This window comes from Octopus bimaculoides, chromosome 2 (assembly GCF_001194135.2).
Source record: "Octopus bimaculoides isolate UCB-OBI-ISO-001 chromosome 2, ASM119413v2, whole genome shotgun sequence".
Classification (NCBI taxonomy): domain Eukaryota; kingdom Metazoa; phylum Mollusca; class Cephalopoda; order Octopoda; family Octopodidae; genus Octopus; species Octopus bimaculoides.
In genome coordinates, this window is record NC_068982.1 from 40,933,497 (window position 1) to 40,956,105 (window position 22,609).

Genomic DNA, 22,609 nt, shown 5'->3' on the forward strand with positions numbered 1-22,609 from the left:
CCTCCTCCTCCTTCTTCTCCTTCTTCTTTTTCTTCTTCTTTTTCTTCTTTTTCTTTTTCTTCTTTTTCTTCTTTTTCTTTTTTTCTTCTTTTTCTTTTTTCTTCTTTTTTCTTTTTCTTCTTTTTCTTTTTCTTCTTTTTTTCTTCTTTTTTTCTTCTTTTTCATCTTCTTTTTCTTCTTTTTCTATTTCTTTTCTTCTTTTTCTTCTTCTTTTTCTATTTCTTCTTTTTCTTCTTCTTCTTCTTCTTCTTCTTCTTCTTCTTCTTCCTTCTCCTCCTCCTTCTGTTTCTCCTTCTCCTTCTCCTCCTCCTCTTCTTTTTCCATCCTGTATATTTTAGCTGCATCCCACCAGTCTTTTTCTGTACTTCTAAAAGAGATTGACTTCATAATGTCTTACTCTCATCCTTCTCAACTCTGCTTTTCCTACTTGTTCCATTTCTCTCCTTGTTTTCATATTTAATCTCAATCATTGTTACTTCTAATATACACAATTTTCTTTTTTTTCTCTTCATATATTTCAAATCTTTCACTTTTCATTTCTATTTCACATTACTTAGCAAATCCATCAAAGTTGATCTCACATTCATGTCTAGTGCAGCTAAATCTTGACAACCCTCCAAAAAGCTAAACTTTTCTCTTTCTTCTAATTTCCAATGACTTGGAAATAGTTTGGTAAAACATAAATGCAATTTTTCTTCTTTTTTCTTATATTTTTCTTATATTTTTCCAGCAATTATTGTTGTCATATTTTTATTTACAATGTCATAAAACATGTGTGTATCTTTTAAATGCTGTTCTTGATCAAGTTTGATATCCACTTCTTGTACATCATGTTGTTTCACTTTCCATACTTGTCCTTTTTGTTGTTGTGCATTCTTCTTCTTGATATATTAATTGGAAAGTAGGATAAGCAGATGTATATTGTGTGTATGTGTTGTGCATATATCTGTTTGTATGTGTGTGTGTGTTATGTGTGTATATGTTTGTATGCATATGCTTGTATGCATGTGGCAATGTGTATGATTGTATAAATATGTATGTGCGTTTGTGTATGAGTTATGTGTACATGTTTGCATGTGTGTGTTTGTATGTACATGTCAATGGATATGACTGTATATATGTATGTGCGTTTGTGTGCATGTGTTATAGGTGCACATGTTTGTATGTATGCTTTGTGTTTGGGTGTATGTTGCATGTATGTTGTGTGTATGAGTAAGTGTGCATATTTGTGTGTGTGTGTGTGTGTGTATGTTTGTATGTATGTTTGTTATTGTGTACATACTTGTGTATGTCTTTCTGCATGTTTATGTGTGTGTGTGTGTATGTGTGCTTGTATGCTTGTATACAGTTGTGTGCGTGTGTGTGTGTGTGTGTGTGTGTGTCTGTGTGTCTGTGTGTGTTTGTGTCTACTGAAACAAAAACACCATATCATACCAAATTTCAATGTTGGAGAACAGACAAGGAAAATTAAAAAAAAAAAACAATTAAGACAAGAAAATATATTGAAGAAACATCAAAGAGATCCACACGTCAAAATATTAAAAAAAAAACTAAATCAAATTGAAATTCTATAAAAATGTAATATACCAAACTAAGATGTAATAAAAATATATAAACAAAATGTTTATAACTGTAATTGAAAAAGTCTCCTCATTGAGAAATTTTGGAGCTTGCTTTTCATTTGCTATAACAATGAAATTATATTTTATTACAAAAATCAAGGAAGACAGACACACATACCTTCGTGTGTGTGTGTGTGTGTGTGCGTGTGTGTGTGTGTGTGCGTGTGTGTGTGTGTGCGTATGTGTGTGTGTGTGTGTGTGTGTGTAAATGAGTAATATAAGGTGCGGATTCAGAGAATTCTGTGATTATCACAGAAAGCTCCTCTTACAGACCTCGGCTAACAGTCCAATATAAAGGAGTGTAATGAAGAGTATCTATACAACTGAAATCCAGAAGATCTAATCAATGAAATTATTTTTTGATGAGTGTATAAACTGTAAATGTCAGGAGGTATGAGAGGTGAATATATATATTTATTTAACCACATGACATCTTTAGGATTATGGTTGTTGGCAATCTTTTTCATGTAGTATTAATTTCAGTGTGGAAGAAACTATAATTGCATGCTTGCATTAATATGCATGCCATGCATTATACTATACAATTATATATTCATAAATGCAAATAAAGATCACCAAAGCATCATGGTTACACAAACAATTCAACTCTATATTATATTCTCTCAACTATCCTATTGTAGACCCAACATAGGAGTTCATCAGCCCTATGCTGATACTCATTGATGTACCTTGCTCAAGGTTATAAAGCACTGCCCACTCCAAGGAATTGAACCAATGATGTTATGATTGTGAGCTCAGCACACTAACCACTGGACCAACCAAATGTTAAGCTTCCTTCACTAAGAAATCATTAAAAGAGAATGTTCTCAGAATTCTGAGAACATGCCAGGATTTATTAATCTTTCTATTTACTATCCTTAATGCAAACAAACCCTGACGAAGGCATTTATTTCTTTAAACTTGATGATTTATTCATTCATAAATGATCATGTTTACAACATTCACATTGCAGTTACATAGTTCCAGGTTCAATTCACTGCACTGCATCTTGAGCAAGTGCCTTCTTCTGCCAGAGTCTCACATTCATCCAAGCCTTTGAATGGAATTAAGCAAATGGAAACTGGGTGGAAACTGGGTGGAAACTCTTCATATGAACTGTAACTATTGTTGAGTGGTAGATACTATTTATCCTCAGTTTAAACCACTGCCTGGTCCTTGAATTCCTTTATTGAAATTCACCCTGTAGCAAATGTCTGAACCAGATCTCAGTTTCTTTTCCCTTTTCCCCACTAGTTGCAAAAATCTTGCAAAAAAATCCTGGGCATGGATCTTTCTCACTCTATTAGGTATAAGGCCAGTCAGCAATTTTCAAAACAGAGGAGGTTATTTAATGCCATCACTACTAATAAATGAATGGTACTTTATTTTATTAACCCTAGAGTGATGAAAAGCAAATTTAATTTTAGCAGGCATTGAACTCAGAACATTGAGAGTAGGACAATATGACAAAGCATTTTGACCAATGCTTTAACAGTTTTGCCAATTCACCATCCTAGTAATAATCCTTTCTACTCAGGTACAAGACCTGAAATTTCAGGGGAGGGAGTAAGTCGATTATATCACCCCACCCCCACCTCCAGTGCTTAAGTGGTACTTATTTTATCGACCTTGATGGGATGAAAGGTGAAGTTGACCTCAGTGGAGTTCGAACTCAGAACATAAAGACGGATGAAATACCACTAAATATTTTGCCCGGCATGCCGCCTTTGGTTTCAAATTTTGGCACAAGGTCAGCTATTTCATGTGAGGGGATAAATTGATTACATTGACCCCAATGCTCAACTGGTTCTTATTTTATCAGCCCTAAAAGGATGAAAGGCAAAGTAGACCTAGGTGAAATTTGAACTCAGAACATAAAGTTGGATGAACTACCACTAAGCATTTTATCCAGTGTGCAAACAATTCTGCCAGCATGTTGCCTTTACCATCCTAATAATAATGGTGCCTGGTTTAAGCACAAGGCCAGCAATATTTCAGTAGAAGGGGTAGGTCTATACCATCAGCTTCAGAACTTCATTTTATTGACCTTAGACAGATGAAAGGCAAGGCTGTTCTCAGCAGGATTTGAACATAGAAATAAAGAGCCAGTACGAATAATCACAAAGCATCTTTTCTGATGCTCTAATGATTCCACCAGCACTCTGCCTTAAAAATATTTTTTGAAAAACTTAAATAAATAATAAAAATTCATGTGAATAACCTTAACAGAATAACACCTTGGTCTTCGTTCATTTTGTTTCCAAGAAGCTTGTCTATTTTTAACCATACACCCTACCTCATTCCTCAACCCAAATTCACATCTAATTAATGTAAAACAAAAGAGAGAGTATTAATTCTGTGTTCAAGAAAATTATGTTATGAGCTTTCATAATTGTTATTTTAGTAATGTATCTGGCTATAAAAGTAATATGTTGCTTTGATACTTCCATTGTTTTTCTTTAATAGACACACACACACACATACAAACACACACACACACATACAAACACACACACACATACACATAAACACACACTCTCACATATGGACATTACATGATGATGATGATTATATATCAATGTATGTATGTATGTATGTATGTATGTATGTGTAATATAATATGTAACATATACACAAACACACATACACAAAGTATCCCTTGGATGGAAAAAGAGACAGAAAGCCAATTGTGGGACTTGAACCATGTATCTGCCATGTTCCACTTATTTGCAACAAAGTGGTTCTGTTTTTTTAAGCCATTGCTTTATGACATTATTTATAGCTGCATTCACATCTGAGAAATATTATCCAATAGACATATTTTCATATTTGTCAATGCTTCTAAAATCATGTTCTAAAAGTACATATATGTACATGTGCGTGTGTGTATGTGGTTGTTTGTGTGTATGCCTCTGTGTGTGCGTGTGAGTGTCATGTGCAAACAGGAAAACAGAACTTAAAACATGAGCATGTGTATTTTTTTATTATTATTTATCAATAGAAGTTATAGAGCAACTCAGGGCCAAGAGTTTTGTACATTGGCACTTATCAAACTTCATAAATGTCAATGTATGAAACTCTTGTGTGTACATATATATATAAATATATAGTGATTGAGGTGTTGCAGTCACAATTGCGAGATCATGGGTTCAATTCCCAGACCAGGCATTGCATTCTGTTCTTGAGTAAAGCACTTCATTTCACATTGTTCAGTGATCATTTCAACATCTGACATGTGGCACCCATTGCAACTGTGCAAGTAATGTCAATCTGATGGAGGGAGTGAGCTTATGTCTAAACAAATATTTGATCACTATAAACAAATCATCAGTGTGGCTGTTTGGCAAGAATTTGTCAAGCCCTTATACGTCATCTAATGACAAGAGAGTCCATAATACACACACACACACACACACACAAGATATATGCACGTGAGTGTACAAATGGTAAAAAGTTAGACTAAACAAATTTCACTAAAGTCAAATGTATTTAATAACAATTTCACAAAACTCCACATTGTTTTGGACACAACCATTCCATGAGTATCATGGTCACTAACTAGTTCCATAGCATTGAGAATAAAGCAACTTGCTAGTCCACGCTGCTCAATGAGATCTTTTCTCCTGAAGGACCCCAACTTTGGTAAACAATTCAATGTAATTAGTGACCTCAATATCAGAATCATTATGAACATTAGAAAGTCACTCCTTTTTCATTATGATTCCTACTAGATAAAACAAAAATGGCCCAATTTCTGACTTTTCCACAAGGAGCTATGACCAGATTGAGATTGCTGAACTCATCAGATTGCTTGTCTTAGATACCCACAAAAAATGTATTCATCCCAAACAGTTTGGCACCGTATAGGAATGATGGTTTGGTAAATTCAAGCCATATGGATGACTATGTCATGGAAAAGTTCTGGGAAAATCTTATGAACATCTTCAGAGAATTCAACCTAACTAGGCACAGGCATGGCTGTATGGAAAGAAGATTGCTTCCCAACTACACAGTTCTGAGTTAAGTTCCACTGCATGCCACTTTGGGCAAGTGTCTCCTACTATAATCTAAGCTGACCAAAACATTGTGAGTAGATTAGATAGATGGAAACTGAAAGTATATATGCACATATGTGTGTGTCTCTGTGTTAGTGTTTGTCCCCAACCAACCAATGCTTGACGACCAGTGTTGGTTTATTTACCTCCCTGTAATTTAGTGGTTCAGCAAAAGAAACCAATAGAATAAATACCAGGCTTTAAAAAATATACTGGGGTTGATTCACTCAACTAAAACCCTTCAAGACAAAGCTACAGGGGTTGCAAGCCAATGACTAAAACAAGTAAAAGATAACTGTAATTATTATGTCTAGATTAACAAGAGTCAACTCCTTGAACGTAACTATAGACCACAAAACAGGCAAGTACTACCATTGTGGAGAGTCCAGCAAGTAAAATGATGACATTCAAATCATTCCAACTACAACCCACCAACACCACCACCACCACCACCACCACCAGTTGTAATTAGAAACTTAGTCTCATTCATCAACAGAAGAATCTCAAATCTATCAGGAGACAGGACTACTCACCATTTGAAAAAGATATTAATGAGGAGTGGCTTCAATGATAAATTAGTGTATACAAAGAATCTCCAACCCCATCCCCAAACCTGAATAGAGCTACAGAGAGAAAAGAAATCTGGTTTAATCCTCCATCCAATCTAATGATTTCTACAAATATGGTTGGGAGTTTCCTGACCTTAATTAAGAAGCACTTCTGAAGAACCCATAAATATCATATATTCATTTATTTCCATAACATCAAGGTCTGTTATTCATTCTTAGATAATATCACTTCCAACACTGCATGTTGCAACAGATGCAAATTCACGCCCACATAGTCTACATCCTGCACTGCAATCTGTAACTGCTGAAATCCTACCAACTATCCATTTGGAGGACTCTTCTTCTCAAAGGCTGTAGTCTATAGAGCCACCTTTACAGCATCCAAAGACACTTCATGGACATGACAGTCAATGACCTTACTCGTGTCAGCCATGCAAACTCATTTGTAACCTGACATTACCAAACTGCTTACATCATATGATAACTGCAGTTACTAAAAATACAACAACCTACGGAATGATGACTAAGTGACTAAATGGCATCAACATCTTGTCTACTGCACCATGTACAATATCCAATGCAAACAAATGATGTAGCTAATGCCAACAAAGTAACAACATCTTGTCTGCACCATGTGGACCTCCTAATAAAATAACTGATATCACTATGATAGCAAAAACAACCATGTGACCTAAATTGACCAACAGACTAAATAACTTGAAGGAATTTTAAATTTCTTTTAAATTTTCTTCTTTTTGTCACTAGACATCTGAGGAGGTGGATGTGTTCTATGCACACTCTAAGTAATGTATATGTGTGTGTGTGTGTGTGTATATGCGTGTGTGCGCATGTGTTTATATATAGATAGATATACATTCATATACACATGTGTGGGTGTGGGTGAGTGTGCATGTATATATATATATATATATATATATATATATATATATATATATATATATATATATATATATGTTCATATACATACAGATATCAGGTTGAATAAAAAGTAAGCAACGTTTTGAACCATGAAGAATTTGTACCAGATTTTTGCAGAGCTTTGAGTTTTTTTTTTTTTAACATTCTTTTGCAATTGTCTGATAATACACACATAGACTTGCCCAAATGCATTAATAAATTAACATTGTTATTTTTTTCACCATTGTTACAATCATCTGAAACAGAACTATCAAAGTGCGATATTCAAGCAGTTTTGCTCTTCAACTTCAAAAAAGGACATAAAGCAGCTGAAACTGCTCATGACATCAACGAAAATTTGATGAGGAAATGATCAGTGAGTGGTCAACTCAACATGGTTTAAACAATTTCACAGTGGGGACCTGTGCCTTGAAGATCATGGACACCCATCTGTCATCAATGACAGTCAATTAAAGATCATCATTGAGAAAGATCCACATAAAACCACTTGAGAACTGGCAAAAGAACTTCAAGTTAGCCAGAAAACTGCCTGCAAACATTTGCATGCAATTGGAAAATCAAAAAAGCTCAATAAATGGGTACCACACGATTTTAATGAAAATCAGAAAATGCACAGATATGAAATTTGTTCATCACTTCTTCTCCATAACCAGAGCAATCTATTTCTCAACTGCATTGTAACTTGTGATGGAAAGTGGATTCTGTACAATAATAAGAAATGTTCTTCACAGTGGTTGGACCAAAATGAAGCACCAAAAACCTTCCCTAAATCCGAGTTCTTCAAAAAGAAGGTTATGGTGACTGTTTGGTGGTGTACTGCGGACTCATTCACTATAACTTCTTAAAACCTGGAAAAACTATTACTGCAGAAACATATTGCCATGAAATTGCCAAAATGAATCAAAATCTGCTACTCTTCCATCCTAGATTGGTCTACAGAATAGGGCCAATCATTCTTCATGATAGTGCTTGACCACACTTTTTACTAATGACACTCCAGGAGTTGAGGGAACTTGGCTATGAAGTTCTTCCCCACCCAGCTTATTCCCAAGGCCTTTTTCCTGCAACTACCCCTTTTTCAAGCACCTTGATGGTTTCCTGCAAGAGAAGGAGTTAAAAAATCAGATCAATGCTGAAAATGCATTCAAAGATTTCATCAGCTCCAGAACACCAAATTTTTATGTTACTGGAATAAACAAACTTGTAACTTGTTGGCAAAAATGTGTTGATTGTAATGGTACTTACTTTGATGAATAAAATTTCCACATTGGTGAAATATATTGTGATGAATTTCCTGTTTCAAAACGTTGGTTACTTTTTACTGTCTGATAGATAGATGTGTGTGTGTGTATGTGCGCACATGTGTATGTGTGTGCACTTGTGTTAATGATATATAAATTATTTCCTTTGTTTAGTATGATAATGTTTGTTTTTTTAATATTTTCGATTTTGATTTTATAAGTTGGGTGACTTCTTACAATGTTATCCTCAATGCTATTGTCATATTCCAGCTGACAGCACAGGAACAGAATCAAGATATGTCATCTACGAAGGCCATGAAATTATGTTTCACGTATCCACCTTACTTCCATACTCCCCAGACAACAGGCAGCAGGTTCGTAACAATTATTAAAATTGTTCATTACAAAATAGAATTTGTATTCTATAATGAGAATTTTTTTTCTGTTACTTTTGGTTATTGGTTTAAGTTAATAAAAGGAAACAACAGCATCTTTTTGTGTTAGTGTATGTAAGTCATTATTCAGTTTTATTTCAAGATTTCTTTCCAATAGAGAAAGGGCCAGTTTCTAACCTAGATCCAAAGCTCCTTCATTGGAATTTCAACAACATCAACAGAGTATTTTTCTATGTATGTATGTATGCATGTACGTATGTATGTATGTATGTACGTGTGTGTGCACGTGCATGTGTGTGTGTTGAAGATAGGATTCAATACTGAATGGTAGAGTCAAATTCATTTTATATTTGGGTTGACTCTGACCTCAAATCTTGCCTCTTGAGGTTTTTTCAAACGAAATGTTTGAATAGGTGGTGTAATCATCATTCACGTCATTATCATCAGTGTGTGTGTACATGTGTGTGTGTGTGCATATATGTGTGTACATGCATGTACATACACACACATGCACACACACACTAACACAAATACATGCATAGATGAATACATAATAAGACAGAAGATAAATATACAAAGACTCTTTGTAGTAGCCAAATACCCCAAAATCTCACTACACATTAGATAATCAACTCTGGAATATATTATGCCTAGAAGGGTAAAATACAGAATGATCAGTTACAAAACTTTTGATAATAGTTGTACTTAATCAGGTCTAATTTGAGGCTAAGCAACAAAAGGGCTTCTTGCTTTGTATGGTGGATGAAGATGCATAGGAAATGCAAAGCTATATGGTTGTAAAACAAGTACTAAATATAGAAATTCTGTTATGGTGGAAAGAAATAAAGTGCATATGATCCATTGAATGTATAACATTAATCTTCATAAAAGACAGAACAAACAAGGTGATTAAATGGCTAAATAGTAAAGGCATCAACTTATGTATACAAGAGAGTTAGTTGTATTAATATGTGAAGGAAATTAAACAAGATTGCCTCTAGGGATAACAATGATGTATTATATATATTTTTCCTTTGTGGACAACATAGCAACAAAAAGACCTCTTCCAATCTTTTTGGTAGAAAAATGCAATAGTAATTACACAGCATATGGTTTGTGTATGAAGGTTAAAAGAGAACAAAATTCAGACATAGAATGTACAGGTTATAGTTTATATGATTGATCATGACAAAGTTTACATAAATGTGTTTGTAAATTTACATAGATATTTTCATGTTTTACAATGTCAATTAAATAATGTGTTGTATAAATAAGTATACATATATTTTTGTTTATTTTACAAAATCAGTTGCACAAAGTGTTGTAGAATGTCTTATAGAAAATATACATACATAGGTCTTTGTCTGTGAAGTCAATATGTTTACAAACAGCTACTTAATATCAGTAACGATAGACATAGATAATGCATGTGTTTTTCAACTGGTACATACAAACATTTCCAAAAGATACCTCATTCAGCATAACATGTATTGGCACAGCAAAAAGAGTTTTGTTTAAGTTTTGCATTGTGGATTCTTAGCATCTGCATGAAAAGATGCTGAAAAGCTGAACCACTAAACTTGTTTGGTGTAGAGCAAATTGAACCAAAATCCAGTCACATGATTTGTTTAAATAACTAAAAATGGCTCACAGACTACTAGAGTATGTTAGGCAAAAAAATTATGATTAGATTATAAAAAAAAAAACTGTGAAATCATTATTCAGTGGTTGAACAGAGTCACTACATGTGAATAAAAAAAGTACATCTGAAGGAGTGATCAAATCAGATGTCAAGATACTGGGTGACTAAAGACATAGGTGATTGGTGATATTGTATACAGTAGACCTGTCTAACCCATACTTATCCAGAGAAACACATGTTGAAACAGTGATGACAATGAAAAGCAATTGTACAGACACACCCACATACATTTATACAAACACATACTCACATACATACAATAAGGTTTATCTAAAATTAGAAAAATTGCCTTATTTCTCATATTTGTCTTTTCATTTACTTCACAGGTTGAGAGAAAACGACATATTGGTAATGACATTGTTAATATTGTTTATTTTGACTGTGATTTCGAAAAACCGCCCGTATTCAAGCCTAATATGATGAAGACTCATTTTACTCGTATCCTTTTAATGCCATCTGTAATATTCATTAATTTAAAATTCATCATCATCATCAAAATAATAAGAATAAATAGAAAGACAATTGCTTCTATATAGTACATAAGTTCACTGCAACTCATCTGAAGTTGGTACCAGCAAGGAATTTTTTTCCCATCATGTGTTTATTTGTCTGTTCATTGCCTACTCCATTTTAGTAAATTTAGCATGAAAAACAACAACTACTCCCCTTGAAAATCTCCCACCCAAAACAAGGCTCCAAAGACATTTGTTACACATCACTTTGTGTGGTCATGGCTATGCTAGATATAGCAACTAAATTGCCTTTGAATCACATCTGGTTAGCATTAGAAAAAAAGTAAAAGACATACTGTATTTTCCAACAAACAAGTGAACATAGTATATAGCGTAAACATTCAAACATTGACACTATCTTTTCAAATCCTTCTGCATTTTACATGGAATTTTTGGTCCTTCCAAATTCATCAAGTCAACCAACATGTTTTGGCTGTAAATTTTAGTCAGAAGAATCCAACTTATATGTTAGAAAATATGATAGAATATTGAGCAAAATGCCTTGTGGTATTTGTTCTGGCTCTTTATCTTTTTGAATTCCAATTCTGCTAAAATCAACTCTGCCCCCTAATCTTTTTGAGTGGTGGTGGGCAAGGTACAGTAATTGAAATACCTGCCAAAAACTGGATTGATATAATCAATTTTTCCCCTTTGCCATAAATTTCTGGCCTTTTACATCACAACCAGAATGCTTTTGATTATAGTTCTGCACAATCAGAGCTTATTTAGGTTGGCCAACCATCAACAATAACGGGGTAAAGATCCCCTTTTGTCATGAATGACCATGGGATGACCTCGAAAGTTGCTCTCCGAGGCACAAGTCCAGGCAAGGTTGTTTATGGAAGACCAGAAGTCACCCATGCATACCAACTTTCCCTCTTCACGCTGCTGACGTTATCCAAGGGAAAGGCAAAGGCCAATACAGCATGGCACCAATAATGTCACAACTCATTTTTACCGCTGAATAAACTGAACAATGTGAAATAAAATGTCTTGCTCAAGGACACAACACACAGCCTGGGTCAGGGAATTGAACTCACCACTTCATGATTGTGAGCCCAATGCCCTAACCACTGATCCATGCATCTTCACCAACAACAGCAACTAAAGAAAACAGACTTTCTATGACAAATTACTTTTGTTCTTAACACTTTAATTGGACCAGTGATGAAGCTTGTTAATTGAACTCTTTAGTATTTAAATTAGTCATCATCATCAGCATTTAATGTTTGTTTTCCTTGCTGGCATAGGTTGGATGGCTTGACAGGAATCGGCAAGGCCAGGGGGATGCACCAAGTTCCATAGTCTGTTTTGGCTTGGTTTCTACAGCTGGATGCCCTTCCTAATGCCAACCACTTTACAGAGTGTAAAGAATGCTTTTTACATGGCACCAGCACCCACACCAATGCTGACACAGATATTCTCTCACTGGCTTTATGTTTAAACCAGCCAGATCTGGCCTCTCACATCTACCCTACAATATCATTCTAAGCTATAAGACAATGCATGATTAATTCAAAACAATATGAATAAATAAACATTACATTTGACTGAGTAATCTGAATATTAAAGGGTTAAAATAACAGTTATTATTTTTGTATGTTTTCCTCAACTTTTGCTCTCAGATATTTATGCAGTTGTAATGTACAACAAGGAGCAAGATGCATTTAAGTAATTGAACAATATTCTTATATATTTCTTATATTTCTATATATACCTATATATTTCTATAAATTTCCATATATTCAAATAATTTTCTTCTTTCTTTTCTTTCCTTTTTGTATTAATAATTTTAATATTTGGTACCATTCTTTTGTCTCAGCTATTTTGCAGCACAAACTTCTATATTATGTGTATATAGGAACTTTATGCTTTAGATTTAAACACACACACACACACACACACACACACACACACACACACACACACACACGCACACACACGCACACACACGAGGGTCAGCTGATTTCATAGGTTACTCTCATGGAATGTGACCAAGTGAGGTTTACTTTTTAACATAGTCCCCCTTGCAGTCCACAACCTTCTTCCATTGTTGCAGTGCTTGAATCCCATCGGTGAAGAAGCCTTCATCTTGTTGGCATATATGCATATATTTAAGTATTATTATCTGAGGATCTTTTCCTCATTGCCTTCCACTAAACTCAGAGTCCCTTCAAAAGGGACATAGGGTCTTTCTTGCCTCCCACCATTCTTGTAGCTCTTGGAAAAGATAATGGGAACTGCCCTGTCCTTTCTCTTCTAAAACATAACAAAAAACGATCCCTGTTAGAATAGATACTAGAACTTCAATACCACAGTGTAAGTAGAGCTTTGCCACCCAGGGTGGTCTTTGTGTTTGCCACCACCATCACCTCCTACAAAATAGCTCAATCCTTCCCCAACAAAATAAGATGCCATCTGAGGCAGTCTATCCTTCTTTGGCACCACTAGTGCTTTTACATTATATATGTGAATGTGAACTTTGCTAAAACTTTCTCTTCTACCAGTAAGAAAGATCTCCATACCACATATGTTTATTTTTAGTAACTTAATTTTGTAAATTAATCATAAATAACTTAATTCTTACATATATTAATACACACACACACACACACACACACACACACATATATATATATATATATATATATATATATATATATATATAATTGCACTCGAATTATGTTTCTTGATTGTTATATATGTGATATGTTAATTACTAAACAATTCTTAATAATTAGGATAATTATCAAATTACTTCCAGCAGCATGTAATATGTTGTTTTCTTATTAATTATTGGCCTCTCAAGGGTAACAAACTGGCAGAATTGTTAGAGCTATGGGAAAAATGCTTTGCAGTATTTATTCTGACACTTTATGTACTGAATTCAAACCCTGTCGAGGTCAACTTTGCCTTTCATCCTTCTGGTGTCAATAAAATAAAGTACCAGTTAAGTACTAGAGTCAGTGCAATCAACTAACCCCTTCCTCCAGATTTCTGGCCTTATGCATATGTTAAAACTGATTTATTATTGGTTTATCTTTAAACCAAAAATTTACAGTTTGTTAAATCCTCTCTGTTACATGGTAAAGTTAGAAATCACAGTTATTAATGGTTTTTAGATAAGGCCGCAAGCTGACAGAATCATTACTACATTTGGGTGAAACACTTAGTGACATTTCTTCTGGCTCTTTCTGTTCTGAGTTCAAATTCCACCAAGGTCAACTTTGCCTTTCATTCTTTCAGAGTCAATTAACCCCAGTTGAGTGCTGGGGTTAATGTAATTAACTTCTTCCTCTCTTCAAATTGATGGCTTATGCTAAAATTAGAAAGAATTAATGGTTATGAAATATTATTGCAATGTGTAAGAGATATCGATGTGGCGAGCTAGCAGAATCATTAGCACACCAAGCAAAATGCTTAATGGTATTTCACCTGTCTTTGTGTTTTGAGTTCAAATTCTGCTGAGGTCAACTTTGCCCTTCATCCTTTCAGGGTTAATAAAATAAGAACCAGTTGAGCACTGAGGTTGGTTTAATTGACTTAGCCCTTCCCTACAAAACTACTGGTCTTGTACCAAAATTTGAAACCAATATGTAAGAGATATAAATTTCTTTCATAAATTCAAGATTTAAAATTTATAGATGAAGGATCAGGGTAAATGAGATTGTGTCATGCTCGTACCTTACTTAATGAGAGATCCTCTACATGATTGTTTGATCTACAAAAAATAATATTCATATCTCCCTAAAATTCCAACACTTGTCTGTCTTATAAAAAAAAAGCACATTGGATAATGTTGTCCAAGGTTCACTACCCCTGAAGAAATGAAAGCATGATTATAATTTGAATGGCTTTTGATCATGAGTTTGTCCATTCCATGAGGGTTGATACATGGGGTTAAACATCAAATTTAGTATCCAGTGAAATTAAAACAATAAGAAATCAAACCCATATATTTATGTATCAATATATTTTTTTCATGTGAATGGAAGCCATTGATTTATAACTTACTCTTTTGCTGTGGAAATCAGATATATCCACTCAAAATTTCATTACACTTAACTGCAGAAATCAGTTTTATATACCAAGCTATCTTTTGTTGAGAAGGAATATTATTTTTGAAACTATTTCTTGTTGACATATGACAAGTTTATTGAAGCAACATGACTTGCAGAAAACACCATTTTTTTTTTTTTTCCTTTTTTGTAATAGATATTTAACACCATTATTGGAATAACCATTTAATCTCAAATTTAGGTCATCCTTAGAAAAGCAATGGCCAAGTAGATAAGAGACAGAATTTTTTTCTTGCTGGCTATGAACAATGCACTAAATTCTTAATTGTTCTAGCTTCATAGAGAAGATGAACACATGTTATTGTCCAGCTCCAGAAAAGTTCTAATCAGACAGCCCTATAACATGCAGGTAGTTTGCCAAATGACTAAGCTTGGTGACCATTTCATTACTGTATTTCCCTTGAAATACACTGCCTTTGTTTCAATAAATTTTGAAGCTAAAGTCTGCTTGGATCAACTTTGCCTTTCATCCTTTCAGGATCAATAAAATAAGTACCAGTTGAGCGTTAGGGTCAGAATAATCAACTAACCTTGCTTCCTCCTAAAATTTCTGGTCTTGCGCCAAAATTTGAAACCATCATTATGCTAGTGTTTGGAACATAAGTCAATATGAAATGTTGATGGAAGGCCTTTATTTAGTTCATCTTAACCCTTCTGTTGCCAATATTTTTTTGAAATAAATAGCCTTTGCTTCAGTTAGTTTTAAAATAATGAAGAATTTAGTAAAATAGCTTTGTCATTTTTAAGTTGGTGTTTGCAGCATAAATTAACATGAAATTTTAATGAAAGATTTTAATTTAGATCACTTTAAAATAGAAAGTTTGTATTGTAGAACCAAGGGTGGTCTCAAGTGGGTTGGTATCAAAAGGGCCAAAGCAGGAAATTTGCTTTATAGAACCAAAGGTGGTCTCAGATGATTTGGTATCAAAAGGGTAAAACCATTCCTTGGTCAAGCCTAGAGCCACACTACACCATCTGAACATGTGGTGTTGAATTACATAGACTGCAGCATGACAGTGTAAACATGTGTTCAGAGGAGCACAAATTGTCAGCTGCTGCATCCTTAATGATCTGACAACTTTATGTTCTTTTTTAATATTGTTGTTAATATACAAACAACATGGATATTGCCACTTGTCAGCAGAGGATGGGTATGGTATCATAAATATTCCGTTATTCAGTAATTTCAATTTATGAGTCATTAAAAACATTATTATAAAATCGTTTTGCTATGTTGGAACTTTATTACTTTTATTTCATTTTTGATGATTTAGAAGTCAATTAAAATACTAACACGTTTCCTCTCATAAACAAACTAAACAGGCAAATTTTAATTTGAAGGAATTCTAACTGCAGAAATGGTCCTGTGATTAATAAGTCCACTTTTGCAATCACATAGTTTCAGGCTCAATTCCATTGCATGACACCTTAAGCAAGTGTATTCTACTATTGTTCCAAACACTCTAAATCTTTGTTACTCAAATTGGTACATGGTAACTGTTTGGAAGATTGGTATGTGTGTGTCTGCATATACATACATATATATATATGTATGCATGTTTGTATATATGTATGTATATGTATATATATGTAACTTTGCAAAAGTGCGAAAAATCTATTTTTTTCAAAGTTTTCTGCAATTTTCTTGGGAATCAGAGGCCCCAAGGCAGAGCCAAGATATTTATCTAAAATGTCGCAACATGACGGTCCTTTTGACACCAAAATTATAAAAATTGGACGTTCCTGTAAAAACTTTTCTTGCATGCAACTCTTGCCATTTATTTTGCAAAAAGTGGGGATCCCTTCAGTTTTATCGATTTTTCTCCTCGAATCAGGGTATCTCTAGGCAACGATAATGCAGCAGTGACCTGTCTGAGTAAATTTGCCATTTAATAAAAAAAATTTCATCAAAATCGGATGAAAAATGTGGAAATACATAAAAAGTATACGCATATACACACACACAGACATTTTGAGTTTTATAGATATAGATAAACTCTTTGGAAAGTGTTAACTATCATAACTGTGGTCAACAATGTTTTCAAATAGTTAATTATATTTTACTTTAGTTATGGCACTTTCTGATGGTATCATTAACTTTAGGCAATGTTACTGGCGCCCTTTATTTTGCAAAGGCCATTAAAAGTGATTGTTGATGTTAAATGTATTGTAAAATTGATTGGAAAATGGTTAGGAAACAATAATAGAAAGAAAGGATTAAAATAGAAAGAGATTAAAACTTTCAACTATAAAAAATATATATTTCTTTTATTTTGTAGACTTTCTGTATTCTCTGAAGAGTCTGTTCCATTATTTGGACCTGTATTACCTTCACCTCCCATTTTCACAAACCATAAAGAATTCCGTGACTTCCTTTTAGTTAAATGTAAGTATTCATTGTTTTTGGGGATTTTTTTTTTATTATTTCAAAATGAAGCTTCCTACATTATTATATTTTCATTCATATTTAATCTTTAAAAAAATATTCATAAATAGGTTTATTTCTATCACTTCATATACCAATATGTTCTATGAATATTCACCGTTAACAAAAAAAAGCCAGATATTTGAAAATAGAATACACAATAGTGCCCCACCACCTCAATGAAATAAACAAACAGCTTTGCATCAAGGCAAATTATTCACTGCTCTAATAGCTCATTGTATCATAATAGAATCAGAGAGTTGCAAGGTAGAATTAATGGTTCTGGTTTAAACCAGATTGTCTTCTTTTATCACCTCAGGTAAATTGCTCTTTATTCTCTGAATGGCAGTATCAACTTTGTGTCAATGGAATTCTCATTCTAAATTCTGTAACTGCATTACCAAATCAATGTGCTGGATTACAAGTGATTGGCAAAACAAGGCCAACAAATATTCTACCATCTAAAGGCAATTTACGGTAGACATTAAAGTTGTTATTGCAAAATCATTGTTTTGTTGACTCTTTATAACTTTATTTCCTTTCTAATAATTTAGAAGTCAATAAAATTACTGTTGACCCACTTTCTTGAATTAACAAATAAATAAACGAAATAAACTTCAAAACATGATTTAATGTAGAGGATGTCTAAAGGTTGGAGACAAATGACACCAGCATGCTCCACATAAACAACATGGTACAGATAAGTTCAGAGGTTAACTAGGTTGAAGAGGAATTAATTGTTGTTTATATGAGTGAAGATTGTATTGGTTTGGACATGTGGATGCACATGGATGATAATAGATGGGTAAAGCGATGCCAGGAGATCCCAAGTGCAAAGAAAACTGCAGAAGAAGAAGAAGACTAAGGAAGATATGGGTAGAAGTGGCGAAAGCTGATCTCAGGATGCTGAACCTTTCAAAAGAGATAACAAAGGGATGAAGCAAATGGCAAGACTCTGCACTGAGAATAATTTGTCCAGTCCATGCAAGTATGAAAAAGCAGACATGATGATGACGGTGGTGGTGGTGGTGCTACCGTCGGTGATGGCGGCGGCAGCAGCAGTGGCATCGGCAGCAGTGGCTGCAGCAGCAGTGGTGGTGGCAGCACTGGCAGCGACAGCAGTGGTGGCGGCAGCAGTGGCGGTGGCAGCAGTGGCAGTGGCGGCGGTGGTGGTGGTGGTGGTGGTGGATGATGATGATGAAGATGATAGCAGCAGCAGTGGCGATGGTGACAACAGTGACAACAACAGCAACAATGGCAGTGATGAGGATTCTCACCATAGCTTCTTTCTCCTCACTTAAGACACATGAACCAGACAAGGGAACTTCTGCATATTTGCTTAATGTAGCATCGTAATACCCTCCCCAACTAATTCACCATCACCACCTTTAAGAAACAAAAAAAAAAATGAGTCATGTATTGTAAATCTAACATATTGGAATAGTAAGCTCAACAATAAAGATGAAATAGCCATGGCGAGAATTGCCAATGAAACATTGTGTTTCATCAGTTGTATCTTTATCGTAGATTAGCTTTGATCAGAGTTGATGTAGACTTGTCCAATGATAACAATGCACACAATTGTTGCTTATTTTCTGTGATTATCATTGTTACATTATTAAAAATCAATAGTTACATAAAATATAATTTCAAATACTAAAAGCTGTTAAACTTCCTCTTTTTGATGCAGGGATGTTTTACAAATTTGATTACACAAACATTTTTCTCCAAATCAAAAGGATTTTCAGCACATACCATTATTTTCTATTGGGATTTAATTCCATGTTTTCTAGAATATTTTAGATGAAATATCAATCCTTTTATTTTTTTTTTTTTAAGCTCCAATAAATTTCCTGCTTATTAATTAGCCAAATATTTTTAAAATTTTATATTGAAACATTCAAATATGAATTTTATTATTCATCCTCATTATATGCAATAAATAATAATAAACACACACACAAAGCAAAATACTTTTTTTCTTTTCAGTTTTCCTAAATATTCCCTGAGCTATATTCTATTTAAAGTTTTCTGAAATAATATTTTACTTTACATTCTAGTAATCAATGGGGAAAAGGCAGCTGTTAACAACCGATTATTTGCTCAGAAGCGGGAGCGAACCTTGGACATGTTAATACGTAATATCTACCAAGAATATATGCCTGAACTATCAAAGGTTAGTTTCTGTTAATTCACCATCTGTAATTTCTGAAATTTGCCACCTGTTTGGAGTAATGATAAACTCCAGGAGGTACTTCAAATCTGTCCAGGATGATTCAAACCTGGTTGAAGTTTTACTTTATTCTTTTGCTGTTCCTTTATTCTTTTGCTTGTTTCAGTCATTAGACTGTGGCCATGCTGGAGCACCATCTTGAACAATTTGTTTTAGTTGAATGAATCAATCTCAGTACTGAGCTTTTTGCTAAGCTCGGGACTTAATTGATCAGCCTCTTTTGCCAAACTGCTGAGTTACAGGGATATAAATACACCAACGCTGGTTGTCAAGCAGTGGTGGAGGACAAACACAGACACAAAGACACCACCTCCCTCATTAATTAGTATTCCCTCCTCCCAGCTCAGGTAATTTTGTCTTACAGGCTAATTGGTGATCTTGTCAGTGGTGTTGCTATGTACAAAGCACCCAGTTTACTCTGTAAAGTGGTTAGCATTAGGAAGAGCATCCAGCCATAAAAGCCATACAAAAACAAACAAGGGAGCTAAGTGTGGCCCCAGGCCTTTCCAGCTCCTGTCAAACCATCCATCCAATGTCAGCATGGAAAACGGATGTTAAATGATGATGGAATGACAATGAAATGATGATGATGATTTATATGAAGGTATATGTATGTATGTATGTATGTATGTATGTATGCATGCATGTATGTTTGCATGTATGCATAGAGAGAATTTACAAAAGAAACAACAGACAAAGACAGGTGGTGTTGAAAACAAATAGATGTATTAGTATAACGCTCGGGAATTGAAAAAGTCTTTTTTAACGTTTCAAGCCTATGCTCTTCTACGCATGCATGTATGTATGTATGTGAGTGTTTTTCGCTCCTTGCCTTGACATTGCATGATAGCTGTAAATAAGTGTTACTGCCATACAAGCAGTGTCATTCATTTGCAATATTTTACAAAAACATGCCTGGCCATTGGAAACAGGTAAGAGTTGATGACAAGAAGGGTATCCGTCCTTAGGAAATCTGCATCAATAAACCCCCTGTCCAAACCATGCAAGCATGGAAAAGTGGACATGAAACTGATGATGATGATGATAATTATCTATACCATGATCTTTTATAGGGCATTTGAGACTACCTGGAGAGAGGAATTAGGTTATTTGCCAACCAGAGACAGGTCTCAAATGCTTGCAACAGAGCTGATGTCACTAAAGGCATCCAAGGACTGAGCAACAATCATTGAAACTATTGACCCATTTGCATTCAGAAAATTCTCTCAAATTCAATATTTATTTAATCATCTCATCATCATCATCATCATCATTTAACATCCGTTTTCCATACTGGCATGGGTTGGATGGTTTGAATGATAAGCTGCGTTTGAATGATAAGCTGCACCAGGTTCCAATCTGATTTGGCATGGTTTCTACAGTTGGAAGCCCTTCCCAACACCAACCACTTCAAGAGTGTAGTGGGTGATTTTTATGTGTCACTGGCACAGGTGTCAGTTACGAAACACCAGCATCGGTCAAAACTGTAATCTCACTTGGCTGAACAGGTATTCCTGAGAATGGTATGTTGCCAAAGGTCTCAGTCACTTGTCACTACCTCCATGAGGCCCAAATTTTGAAGGATGCTTTTTACATAGTCTTTTACTCTTTTACTTGTTTCAGTCATTTGACTGCGGCCATGCTGGAGCACCGCCTTTATAGTCGAGCAAATCGACCCTAGAGCTTATTCTTTGTAAGCCTAGTACTTATTCTATCTGTCTCTTTTGCCAAACCGCTAAGTTACGGGGACACAAACACACTAGCATTGGTTGTCAAGCGATGCTGGACGGACAAAAAAAAACATATACACACACATACATACATATATATATATATATATATATATATATATATACATATACGACAGGCTTCTTCCAGTTTCCGTCTACCAAATCCACTCACAAGACTTTGGTCGGCCCGGGGCTATAGTAGAAGACACTTGCCCAAGGTGCCATGCAGTGAGACTGAACCTGGGACCATGTGGTTGGTAAGCAAGCTACTTACCACACGGCCACATTATCTTGTTGCTTCAAGATTTTGACGATGTGACTATTTATTTTTAGAATGATATTGTTGGCTGGATCTGGCCAGTTTGAACATAAAGCATGTAGAATAATTTGGCCAGATATAGCCAGTTTAGGTGCTAGCCAAACAGTTAACCCTTTAACATCTGTTTTTTAGTTCAGACCTAAAATGAACTTCCATTACTGTGTGCTAAAATGAGCTATAAATTGAATTTGTCAACCACTTCTATATCAACCATTAGTTTATCAAAAGCTGTAGTACAGATAAATCCCATGAGTGAGAAGGTTAATTTACACAGCAATTAACTATTGGAAAACTGTCAAACTGTGTTGTCTGTATTAAACTGCATAACAAATGAAGTCTACCACTCAAAATTTAATGTCACATGTAATCATAACCAGCTTGGAAGCCATACTAAGATTTAGACTACACAGAGAGTGTGAAAACAATGAAATTTGAATTATTCCTATGGTATAGGCACAGGCATGGATGTGTGGTTAACAGGCTTGCTTCTCAACCATGTAGTCTTGGGTTCAGTCCCACTATGCAGCATCTTGAGCAAGTATCATCTACTATAGCCCTGGGCCAATCAAAGCCTTGTGAGTGGATTTAGTAGAGAAACTGAAAGAAGCTCATGTGCATATATATATGTATATATATATATGTATGTATGTACATATATGTATGTATATATATATACATATGCTTGTATATATATATATTTATGTATGTATGTATATATATATAGATATGTATGTATATATATATATATATATATATATATATATATATATATATATATATATATATAT

General features: G+C 34.5%; 1 protein-coding gene across 1 annotated transcript in view; it reads left to right on the forward strand.

Annotated features, from left to right (window-relative positions):
- The window catches only part of LOC106884224 (GTPase-activating Rap/Ran-GAP domain-like protein 3), a 1,434,052-nt gene that overhangs the window by 1,356,475 nt on the left and 54,968 nt on the right, over positions 1-22,609 (forward strand). The window contains exons 14-19 of the mRNA XM_052965840.1: positions 4,027-4,046; positions 8,648-8,800; positions 10,850-10,961; positions 12,661-12,706; positions 17,394-17,500; positions 19,600-19,715. Of these exons, the coding sequence (XP_052821800.1) occupies positions 4,027-4,046; positions 8,648-8,800; positions 10,850-10,961; positions 12,661-12,706; positions 17,394-17,500; positions 19,600-19,715 (554 nt within the window). The remainder of the gene's footprint in view (positions 1-4,026; positions 4,047-8,647; positions 8,801-10,849; positions 10,962-12,660; positions 12,707-17,393; positions 17,501-19,599; positions 19,716-22,609) is intronic.